Genomic DNA, 12938 nt, shown 5'->3' on the forward strand with positions numbered 1-12938 from the left:
CTTAGACCCTTAAATTGTACCTAGAGTGTAGTTTTTACTCTAAAAATGACAGGCGATAAAAACTTTAAATAGCCATAAAAAATCAACCCTAAATGATCTAACCCTTGCATGACATTTTTCTCAGTCCTAGATGTAGGTGATGAATTGTACTTTTTCCCTCAAGTATGAGGTCACGCCAGTTGTTACATCGCCCATTCAGATATCGCCCCTGTGGTTTTAGCCCACTTTTGTTTTAAGTCCCTCAATGTAAATTTATGACTGAATCTCTTTTTAGCAAAAAATCAACCCTAAATGATGTAACCCTTGCATGACATTTTCCTCTGTCCTAGATGTAGGTGATGAATTGTACTTTTTCCCTCAAGTATGAGGTCACGCCAGTTGTTAGATCGCCCATTCAGATATCGCCCCTGTGGTTTTAGCCCACTTTTGTTTTAAGTCCCTCAATGTAAATTTATGACTGAATCTCTTTTTGGTTTGTCTACTTTTTCCGCCCATTCTTCTATTCCAAAGGGGAATTGAAATGAAAGGACTAAATTATAAACTGATCCACGTGCCATTTCTTCTAGTTTTCACCAAATTTGGACCACCGATATACAAATAGTTTTTTGGTTTGTCTACTTTTTCCGGCCATTCTTCTATTCCATAGAGGAATTGAAATGAAAGGACTAAATTATAAACTGATCCACGTGCCATTTCTTCTAGTTTTCACCAAATTTGGACCACCGATATACAAATTTATAGAATTATTTTATTTTATTCACATGTTATTAATTTTATTATCTGTACTAACAGTAGGATATATTACTCTATCTTATTTTATACTTGGAAATGTATTGGACTCTTTTCTATGTCAAATTCTTGTCCATCCTACCCAATTAGTAGATTTATAGGAACAACAATTTGCAATGTTTTCTACTTGATTATTTTATTTTTATATTATTAAGTTTTGAAAATGAAAAATACTTAGGTATACTTAATTCTTCGTTTACATTGTTAAGAGTAAGTAGGTATTTTTTCTTATGATATCGATATTACTCTATCTTATTTTATACTTGGAAATGTATTGGACTCTTTTCTATGTCAAATTCTTGTCCATCCTACCCAATTAGTAGATTTATAGGAACAACAATTTGCATTGTTTTACTAACTACTTGATTATTTTATTTTTATAAGTTTTGAAAATGAAAAATACTTAGGTATACTTAATTCTTCGTTTACATTGTTAAGAGTAAGTAGGTATTTTTTCTTATTGATATTGGCTGACCTATGATTTTCGAAACGAAATGAACCTGGTTAGTTGTACCCAAGTACTAACCATAAGTAAGTACTACTTACTTAAGTATTTTAGATCCTTTTTTTTCAGTTAGGTACTTAAGTTACTTTATTAATAATTAAGTACGTATGTATTTCCAAGTTAAGTTAATTAAGTATTTTGTGCATTTGTGTTAATAGTCATTTTAATAGAATTTTTTTTACGAAAGTAGGTTTTGAAAAATAATAATAATAAGAAGTAATAACTGTTTTATGATTTTGGGTTTGGATGGGATTTGCGGCTTGTGAAATTTGTCTCTTGTTTTAGCGTTAATATTACTGTTTTTATTATGTTTTTACTCTCTACATATTTTTGAATCTCCATTCCATTGTGAACCAAGATAAAATCAATGAGCTGCCACTATACCACGGTAAATTGCTGGCGGCGGCGGTGGTGGTAAATTGCCGCCGCCAACCGGCGAAAATTCGGCGAAAGCTGAAGCCGCTAAAACAACAACATATCACGGTAAAACCCAAAATCATCCCTTTGATTTTCTATGTTTGTAAATATTTATTTGAATTTTATAAAGTAAGCGTACAATATGTGAAGTTTTTGCACTTTCACATGCAGTATTTTAAAATTGGGAACTTTTTTTAATACAGGGAAGTACGTTCGACCAAGGAAATTTTGTTGTGCCATTATTTGTAACGAACAAATTAAATTTAGTCATAAGATCAATAAAACCTTTTTGGTTCAAAATTAAGGTAATAAAATATCTTATAAGTCTGTCAAACACATGTGTGATCCGTGCGTGTGATCATTGTATTTTTGTGAGTATTAAAATCAAAATTAATGTTAAGATAGATTACAATAATAATGGCAGGGGCCACACTCAGACATTAAATGATTAACTTTTAATCTTATATCAAGCTATCTGATTGATTGATTTCAAATTTTTTAACCGATTAGATTTACTTTTAATCTTATATCAAGCAATCTGATTGATTGATTTCAAATTTTTTAGCCGATTAGATTTACTTATTTAATCTTATATCAAGCAATCTGATTGATTGATTGATTTCAAATTTTTTAGCCGATTAGATTTACTTTTAATCTTATATCAAGCAATCTGATTGATTGATTTCAATCAATCTCAGATAGTTTAATCTCTGATAGTGACCCCATACTAGAAGTTTGTTGTTGCATACTGGATACTGGAAGTTTATTGTTGAATGATTTTATGAGAAACATTTTATTTTATTTTTTTACCTAACTTATAACAGTTGTATACAGTAACGGTAAATCCCTATCAAACAAATGAAAATCTAGCGTCCTGCTGGAAACTGATGCATTACCACTCCTTGTACCTTATTGTTGGCTATAAGTAGAAGCCTATCACCTATGTCCAGCCCTGATCCTGAAGGTTCCTGACGTAAGGAGATTCGATAACCTTTGATTATATCACACTGACTGATTCCGGTGGTTATCATTAGATTTACTAAGTAGGTACTCAATGCTGGGGTGTTAATATGTAAGTAAAAACCGTACGTGATCAAAAAAGAATGAGATAATGCTGCTGCTGGAAACAATTCAGCGGCATGGTAAAATTAACCTACAGAGCACGGTGGCCATAACCCGAGTCCACCCCGAAATAGCCACCAGCATTACGAGATGTCCCTCACGGTCATCCATCCAGATACCAATCCCGCATAACGTTGCTTAATTTCAGTGATATGTCATAGAATCTAAATAGCTTGGAAGGTAGTGTGGGTAACTTGTAATTGCAAGGTCACGGGTTCGATTCCCGCCCGGGACGAACTTTCTTCGATTTCGAGACGATAAGACCTCCGTTATTAGTACATAATAACTTATTACAGTTCCCTCCATCAAACCTCTTGAGGGAGTAAAACATACGTACCCTCAGGCCGTGGTTATGAACAGGGCCATCGTAGGACATCGTCGGACTTTTTGCGTGTAAAGTTGGCGGGAAATTCGAATTTTTGATTTTTTTTCCGCAATGCAACAGTGGTGTGGAAAGAAAACACACTACCCACAGGTAGATAAAGTAAAATTAGGACTGTTATTATTATCAAGGCGCTAATAAAGGAACTGTAACTGCTAAGTGATAAAGGGAACTGTAAAACTGCTAAGATCCCGAAATCGAAGAGATAAGAAATACAGGATAGGAGAAAGCCAGCCGTTCCGAGCACGGTCATTATACGTTCAGGATGAAATCCGCCCCAGGCGGGAGTCGATCCCGCGGCCTAGCGCTTACCATCCAGGCTAACTAAGCTGGTAGAGTTTTGAGAGAGGGTAACAACGGAGACCTCACCGTTCCGAAATGGAAGAGAGGGCAGAATGAGACAGAACCAGTCGTTCTGAGTGCGAATCATATCTCTTTAGAATAAAGTAGATACGAGGTGTGGCTATTAAGTTCGTGGACTTTTCCCATAAAACGATGTGTGTTTAACTTACCCAACTTTAGTAGTTGTCCCCTTCAATGTACTCCCCTCCTCTATCCCTACAACGTTCCAGGCGAATTTTCCATTAATCGAAACAGTGGTGGAGGTCATTTTGTGTAAGGCCTTTCATAACTTCTGCCGCTTTGTTCTTAACGGCATCTACGCTGTCAAATCTCGTACCTTTCAGGGCAGATTTGATTTTTGGGAATAGGTAAAAGTGTAATGACTCTTTTCTATTAAATGATTAAAACTTTTAATCTTATATCAAGCAATCTGATTGATTGATTTCAAATTTTTTAGCCGATTTGATTTACTTATTTAATCTTATATCAAGCAATCTGATTGATTGATTTCAATCAATCAGATAGTTTAATCTCTGATTGATTGATTGATTGATTTCAATCAATCAGATAGTTTAATCTCTGATTGATTGATTTCAATCAATCAGATAGTTTAATCTCTGATAGTGACCCCATACTAAAAGTTTGTTGTTGCATACTGGATACTGGAAGTTTATTGTTGAATGATTTTATGAGAAACATTTTATTTTATTTTTTTACCTAACTTATTTTCTTTGTAAATTTTTATTTTCATATTTAAAAAATCGCAATAAAATAAAAAGTTGTATATTTTTTTCTAGTAAAAAAAGAAGATCATTGTTGATAATTTTCCTTTTCCAATTCACATTGTAGTTCTGAGGAGACAAGCTAGTTCCCTGTCTTCCTTTCACAAGATTTTCGTATTAGCGTAACCCAACTTCAGGGGCTGTTTGCCCTTACACCTAAGCCTCAAAGATTTCTGTGTACGGACCGATTTCACAAGAGTGACAAGACTCGTACACTTGGATAAACAAGTATACAAGTAGGTATTAATAGGAAGGACAATAGGTACAAGAAAGCTGAACATTTGCGATTTCAGACTTACAGGCATTCAAGTAAGAACGCTCGTGATATTGTGACACCTTCTAGACTTCTAAACTGCCTGCTGAAATAAGTAAATCTGACGTTATTCTGCAGGTTATTCAAGAGAAGTATACGAACAAAAGATTTCAGTTGGAGCGTGATAAGTGAAGCATTAGGCATAGAGTTTATATTAGAGCTCCGTGTTAGGTATACAGATCGCAGCTAGGTGTGGGTGGCCCAGAATCGTAGATGCACACATGTGAACACTTCAGGGGTATTCAAAACAAGGCTCTATTACCCAAATAGACTGGTACACACGGTCAAATATTTTTATTATGTTTATTTCAAACAACTTTTTGTTTTTCAATTCAAAATACAGCGGAATTTCTTCAAAATCTTGTCATATGCCTGCATATGCTCGACATTCCCACGTTATTCTGCCATGGAAATTCTTTACACTATTTCCTATGTTTTATTCCAACTTTTTGTGTTTACTCAAGCATTATTAGGTATCAATATTGTCTATGAGTGCTAGCCTGGGTACCACTGGTGCACAGATGGGTATCATATTGTAAATTTTATGGTCCCCATTGTTTCTGAAAATTACCGGGTGGTATATTACTCGGGTTTTGAAATCCCAAGGCGAGCGGAGACTCTCTGACAGAATGAAGTAAACACCCTGGATTTCCGAGAATTTGTGGCGGGCTTTTCTCTTTATAGTTTACTTCTGACTATTTGTTCTCATTAGAGGATGATAAGATTGTTGGAGTGAATGGTGGGTACAGCAGCATGGTTTGTAAGGAATGTATTGAACATATTCATTGATAAAACGAACTAGATCACTTGAAAACATCGCTGTGATATCATTTTGAAATACAACGTGTACCTTTTTGTGTAACTTTCGTCTTTAGGGGCACCCACTAATTTGCTCCGAGGTTATTACGTTATTACCGTTTCGCTGGAATTTAAACCAATCCCTTCCGCTATAGATGCTAAGTGCGTCCCGAAATATCCAACAGTACGTGTCATTTCCAAGTGGCCATCCTTTTGAAAACCATTATTTGGTTTCTCTTTCGAAGTGTCGAAATTTGACAATCCCGGTTTTGAGTACCAATATTCAAGCTAGCGGCTAGGGTCTTTCCATCAACAGTACCTACTGGTAATTCGGTCCCTAACGCGCATGATTCACACTTACCAAAGGAAAATTAAGGGCCTGTGAACTCTGTAACTATTATTGTCATTCATCCAAAAGCATTAGAATTTTCCGACACCTAGAAACTAGTGGTTGTGTGAATAGGTAACTCTGTACGTAGAAGTGCGTTTCCCAAACTTTCCATTTTCCATGCTTTTTAACAAGTTTTGACGAGGAGACGGCATGGCCGATTTCCGCGCAGTACTTCCTGTTTTGCATCATGAGAACTTCGAGCTCCTGAAATTAAATTGGAAACAAAACATAAGGAATAAATAACTTTATGGAGGACATGTATATATCATGGGAACATGCTTACATCTCCACTAAGCAATAAGTAAACAAGGCTAATAAATCCCCATTGACGTCAACTTAAATTTCAAACCAAAGTATTCCGGCCTACAAAAAGGTCAGTAACATCAGAACTATAACATCGCTACCGGAACACATTTTTATCCTGAACTTTTTTTTAGGTTTGATAGAGGGAATTGTAACTGCTAAGGTCTTAGCGTACGGAAATCAAAGAGAGAAGGAAGACAGGATAGGAGAAAGTCAGCCAGCAGCCTTTCCGAGAACGAACATTATCCTATCAGGATAAAATCCACCCCGACCGGGAATCGAACCCGCGGCCTAGAGCTTACAAGGCAGCCAACTAGGCTGGCTTCTTCTTACTAACATACTAGCAGGGGTGAGGTTCTCTATCTCTAGTCAACACTACCCTGTATGTTGCCATGGAAACAGAACAGCTTGTTTACAATAATTTTGTTTCAGACCTCAGGAAAACTTCAGGGTATTTTCATTTCTCAGATTTGAGTTGGTTTATTTTTCCAAAGAATTTTCTTTTTCTACCAAAGCTTTTCTTTTGATCTAACTCAATTTGTGAAAAGAAAAGATCTTCTCTCATAGTTGATTTGCTAAGAATATTTTGTTCGGACGTGTGGAGTGCTGCAAGAAAGGCGAACTTTTCCCAACTTTAAATTAATTTGGTTACACTAAAAGGATTGGGAATTAAGGACCAAATAAAACAAGAAAGTGGGGGTAAAAACAACTCAAAATGGATGGCCTATTCAACGCGACCGATTTACAAAACCTCTCCAATTTGCTCAACCAGGGAGGAAACAACAATGACTCGGATTCCGAGGAAGAAATGTGCAGCACGAGTGGAAGGAAGAAAGTAGGGGGCGCCTCACGCCATGCACCAGAGAATCCTCGCTTCAAAGTGAACATTCGACGTGTCACTGCAGACGACCCAAGTGAAGAGGTGAGTATTTGAAGATTTGAAATCTAGGAGCCTGGGGCAAAATTTCTAAATTAATGTTGGATTTCCACCAATATTTATTCAGTCATTTGTTATGCTAGCAGCCAGTTAAGTTCCATTTAATTTGTATTGGCTTAACAGGGGTGTTAAGCTAACAGGCTGTTTGAGGCTGGAAAGAAAGTTGGTAAAATCCACCATAAGACTTCTCAGATACAGAAAAGTTCAGACAGTGCCTTCGACAATTTTAGCTATGAATTGGTCCTCTGAGAATCAAAGAAACCAACTCCTGACCTTAGGAGTTCTAGTAGAAACAGGAGTTATAAACTTAGGTACCAGCACAGATATCAAATTATTTGTTAAAGACATACATAACACCTTTCACTGTACCTACTAGCCCAGCAGATGCATTTCTATGAAGAAATTTTGGATCCTATCAAAAAGAGACTAGTACATCCCATGACCTCAAATTGATATAGGGGAAAATTAAGGGCCTGTGAACTCTGTAACTATTATTGTCATTCATCCAAAAGCATTAGAATTTTCCGCCACCTAAAAACTAGTGGTTGTGTGAATAGGTAACTCTGTACGTAGAAGTGCGTTTCCCAAACTTTCCATTTTCCATGCTTTTTAACAAGTTTTGAATTTACCTACCTATTCCAATATTTTTGGGTAATTTTTTCAACTTTTTTGTCCGATTTTTTGTAACACCTTCGTTTTTATTTTTTGCCCGCTTTTATTGAAAGATGTTTCGCGTATTTTATCGATTTATTTGTTTATCTTGTATCGAATTGATACCGGTTTCATAAATCGTGGTGTTTAATTCTCAACCATACCTAGATAGGTATCTGGTAAATACACGTGTTTCTGGAATTTGAGGTAAGTATCTATCAACATAATCATAAAATAATATTATCACAAGGAGTTACCTACAGATACCTATTAGATTTTAGAATTAATTTTATCTAGGTAGGTACGTTTTTTATTAGTTAATAGTAGATAGGTAATTATTATTATTTTTTTTTTTTTTAATGAAAATTTCATTTACCTACTGTTATTTTTCAACTGATGTTATACCCAAGATCTAAACGGGCTTCAAAAGCCTTCAAGTTTAGGTTTTTCGGTGGCAGTTTGCTGATAAGGTCCAGCTACCTACCTATTTGACGTTGACGGGTGGGTCAAGTACGCCTGTCTTGTAAGCGCTAGCTCGCGATTCGATTCCCGAAGGGACGGGCCCAGCTTTTTTTCGTTGAAAAAACCAATCGTTGAAATCGATCAGCCATGCGAGCGCTTTAACCACTAATACTACGCCACCAAAGTAGGCGTTCATAGATAAAAGATTATCAATATTATTCATAGATACATCATCATATCATCAATATTATTGGAATGTTTGTTTACAATAATTTCAAGCTCAGTTAATCACCAGGTATTCGGTGCCCTGCAGTTGCATTAAAGATCAGCTATGCTACCATTATTCTAGGTGTAGCTCCAGGTATAATCTACCAGAGACGACATATCTACCTACGTATAATAGTTATGTACATATCCTTAATGATTATTGTGTGTCGCATCAAGCATAAATCCGGCGAAATAAATTTAATATCTGGAGCAGAGATCTATATTTTATGTTTAACATGGAGATAGGTACTAGTGCCTTGTTTGTAGATATTTCATGGTTTGGGTAAGTACAACAAAACAGTTTGCTACAGAGTAGGTAGGTACCACCTACCTATGGGTATCTAGTGAATTTACTGATGTTTGTCACTAACTCACCAATATATACTAGATTAGGTACCTACTTAGGTACACACCGATCTATATCTAAACTAAATGAAAGTTGCTATGAAGAAGGTATAGATAGATACCTACTGTATAGGTAATTATATACATATAGGGACCATCATGCAACTGTCGAAATAGTCACCCATCCGGATACCAACCACGTGCAACGTTACTTAACTCCGGTTATCCATTGGGTATGTGTGTATTCAACATGCTATCACCGTTCGCTTCGTTCGTCTTTTTCCCCAGCTAAAATTTCATTTTAGTTCCAATGCAATGTAGGTGTAGGTAGGTACGTGTTGAAGCACTTAATAGGTACTTACGAGTAGCAAATAAAAAGTTTTTCTCGATACCTTTTCAGCAACAACAAAACCAAATAATAGGTAGGCAGTAGGCACCTAAATCAGCAAATTCATCAGCCGTTCAGCGGGCAAGGACGTACCAGTCTATCGAATTTATTATGATTGGTATCTCGAGGTTTTTCTTTGGATCTGTAGGTAAATCAGAATAATATAATTTTCGAGGTTGGTTCCTAATACATAAGTAACAGGTAGGTACCTAATACCTACTTTATATCTACATAGTGAAAATTGTATGATACATACCTAGGTATAAATAAGATAAATATATTGTCTAAGCCGGTAACATGAGCAGTAAAATTTCCTTTTTAGACCTAGGTCTGTCAGACAGTCTGAGCGTGTGTGGCAGGGGCAGGCATAATGGACAAGTCTGAATGGTGCACGCCACTGATAAAGTGTAGGTAAACCTATCATTACCTACACTTTATCTACATAAAATTTGCGTAGGTAGATATATACCTACATATTAGGTATCTGACTCCCCCCCTCCCCCCCTCTACACCTAATGTCCTATGTCCTCCACTCTAGTATCGGAAGTCCTAACTTCCTGTGATCTGCGGCCAGATGACACTTCAACATAATACCCATCCTATAGTTCATCTGTCCATCCACATATATTATTGTACTTATTTATTTGGCATACCACTGACCACATCATGAGGATAGATCTGGCATAAGCCTCGCCTAAGGCCATTCACCCGATGGACCATAATTTAATTGGGATTTGGAAATGACAATTGACGAATTGACATTGGGTATTGGCATAAAATTTTATTTGACAGTAAGTAGGTACACACGTGCTGGTTGGTAGGTATGTGTTTTCCGCTTCTTTTGTAGATTAATAGGGCTAGCGCTCGTGCTGCCCTGGAGGCAAAACGTATTCACTGTGTTTGTTTGGCGCTCAGCCTCAGGACCATTTTGAACTGGGTTAAATTCCTTTACTCTGACAGCCTTTTCTGGATTAAATTAAAAGTGTCCAAACACTCCAAATTTTTGTGAATAACACACACATATGACACAGTTGTTGTTGTTGTTGTTGTTGTAGTAGTGGCTTTAGCTTTAACCGAATATTGATGGCAGAATGAAGAAAAGACATCTTTTTCCATCAGCCATACACCGGGGTGATGGTCTTTGGTGTTTCTCCAGTGTTGCAGATAACAAAGTCGCCAACCCTCTCTGTACTGTGCTTTTCTTGTCCATGGTCTCTAACCCTTTTTAATTGGCTTGTCCAGTAGACCTCACTTGATAGAAAAAAAAACCGCGGTCTCTCCTTTCGTTCAAAATAGCGTCGATCCCAGGACCTTCTGCACGGTGACCCCTCATTCGAACCACGGCCATATGTCTCGTTTTATTACGTGTTTTTGATATTTACGAAAAGTAAAAACACAACAAATCACGTCATAAAACATCCACTCTAATGTGTTTGATACACGCTACGTGATATCAATGATATAAACAGTGCCGACGCGTGATTGTATTATTATTATTTTTTTTTTTGCTTTATTTAATGTGGCAAAATTCTCCAAAAGGAGCTCTTCCACCCAACCACAGGTTTTGTCGAGGATCTAATTTCTAAATGTTTAGACACCCGACATTGATTTTATATATTCCACTGCCATTGTTTTGAAGCTACCAAATGTAGTGGAGTTTCTGGCTCAGATAGGGAGTGCATTCCAAAGTCTAGAAACCGTTATAATATAATATAATATAGGTAATATAATACATAGGTAAATGTGTACAGCAGAAGACCTTAATGTTCTAAATGTTGTAATGTTTGTAATTTTTATTACAAAAGCCCTACACCACTGCTAGCACAAACTTTACAGTTTAATGAAAAGCTCCCCAAGTATTGTCTAAAAGACCTCTCCCCTCCTTCATTTTCATAGCTGGGGAGGAATTATTGTTTTTTAACCTCTAACATTGTCGAGTCTACGCCTTATCAGTAAAATGACAAAGTTATTAGACAATAGTTTTTATTGATATCTGGAGACAAAGTTTTTTTTTTACTTTTCCGCCCTAATACCTACTACAAAAGTATCTAAAGTTTTCGGTACCTACAATCAATTTACAATTTTTTCCTTTGTTGGCCCATTTTTTTTTTTTTTTTTTTTTTTTTTTTTTTTTTAATTTTTTGTGGTCTTTCCTAAAAAAATTAAAAAAAAAGGTTTTTTTTTTTTTTTTTTAGCAATTTCTGTGTGCATTACCTATAAAATTCATAAAATAAGAGTTGCATTTAATTATTTCAATCAAGGGAAGGCCCGTCTTTGGATTCAAATTTCGAAAGGCCAAGACTCATTTTGAGGCCAAGATAGCCTCAAAATTTTCTGAACGTTTAGGGCCCCTCGAAAGGTCAAACGGATGAGAATTAAAGTTCAAAAGGAATTTATTATTATTTTATATTTTATTAGGTAGGTATCATTATTATTTTATTGCTGTGGATTTTTTTGCAGAGTGCAATGTCTGACCTTGACAAAAATACACGAAAAAATAGCGAGCAAAAGGGAGAGAGAGAGAGAGAGAGAGAGAGAGAGAGAGAGAGAGAGAGAGAGAGAGAGAGAGAGAGAGAGAGAGAGATAGCGTTAATATTACTGTTTTTATTATGTTTTTACTCTCTACATATTTTTGAATCTCCATTCCATTGTGAACCAAGATAAAATCAATGAGCTGCCACTATACCACGGTAAATTGCTGGCGGCGGTGGTGGTAAATTGCCGCCGCCGGCCGGCGAAAATTCGGCGAAAGCTGAAGCCGCTAAAACAACAACATACCACGGTAAAACCCAAAATCATCCCTTTGATTTTCTATTAGGGTTGCCAACTTTTTTTTCGGCAAATACGGTACAAACTAGCAAAATGGTGAAAAAATACGGATTTCCCGATTTTTACCCGGATATTGATATTGGCTGACCTATGATTTTCGAAACGAAATGAACCTGGTTAGTTGTACCCAAGTACTAACCATAAGTAAGTACTACTTACTTAAGTATTTTAGATCCTTTTTTTTCAGTTAGGTACTTAAGTTACTTTATTAATAATTAAGTACGTATGTATTTCCAAGTTAAGTTAATTAAGTATTTTGTGCATTTGTGTTAATAGTCATTTTAATAGAATTTTTTTTACGAAAGTAGGTTTTGAAAAATAATAATAATAAGAAGTAATAACTGTTTTATGATTTTGGGTTTGGATGGGATTTGCGGCTTGTGAAATTTGTCTCTTGTTTTAGCGTTAATATTACTGTTTCAAGTATTTTAGATCCTTTTTTTTCAGTTAGGTACTTAAGTTACTTTATTAATAAGTACGTATGTATTTCCAAGTTAGGTTAATTAAGTATTTTGTGCATTTGTGTTAATAGTCATTTTAATAGATTTTTTTTTTTACGAAAGTAGGTTTTGAAAAATAATAATAATAAGTAAGTAATAACTGTTTTATGATTTTGGGTTTGGATGGGATTTGCGGCTTGTGAAATTTGTCTCTTGTTTTAGCGTTAATATTACTGTTTTTATTATGTTTTTACTCTCTACATATTTTTGAATCTCCATTCCATTGTGAACCAAGATAAAATCAATGAGCTGCCACTATACCACGGTAAATTGCTGGCGGCGGTGGTGGTAAATTGCCGCCGCCGGCCGGCGAAAATTCGGCGAAAGCTGAAGCCGCTAAAACAACAACATAAACAACAACAACAGCATTGCTACTTTTCCTAGTTAGATCGGAAGATCGTCGTGGAGGGAAAGA

At 36.0% G+C, this 12938-nt stretch overlaps 1 protein-coding gene and 1 long non-coding RNA gene across 2 annotated transcripts in view; one reads left to right on the forward strand and one right to left on the reverse strand.

Moving 5' to 3' along the window:
* Positions 1 to 1528: 1528 nt before the first annotated feature.
* Positions 1529 to 4323, reverse strand: LOC113467945. Its single transcript, XR_003391852.1, has 2 exons — positions 4275 to 4323; positions 1529 to 2521 (listed from the first exon to the last, which is right to left on the reverse strand). It is a non-coding gene; the product is annotated as an uncharacterized LOC113467945 (long non-coding RNA).
* A 2348-nt stretch (positions 4324 to 6671) lies between these two features.
* LOC103510416 (protein PIH1D3-like) overlaps positions 6672 to 12938 on the forward strand; it is a 20328-nt gene continuing 14061 nt past the window's right edge. Inside the window, exon 1 of the mRNA XM_008475071.3 lies at positions 6672 to 7066. Coding sequence (XP_008473293.1) covers positions 6860 to 7066 — 207 coding nt within the window. The 5' untranslated portion in view covers positions 6672 to 6859. The remainder of the gene's footprint in view (positions 7067 to 12938) is intronic.

Source organism: Diaphorina citri, unplaced genomic scaffold, assembly GCF_000475195.1.
Source record: "Diaphorina citri unplaced genomic scaffold, Diaci psyllid genome assembly version 1.1 scaffold598, whole genome shotgun sequence".
In the NCBI taxonomy this organism is placed as follows: Eukaryota; Metazoa; Arthropoda; class Insecta; order Hemiptera; family Psyllidae; genus Diaphorina; species Diaphorina citri.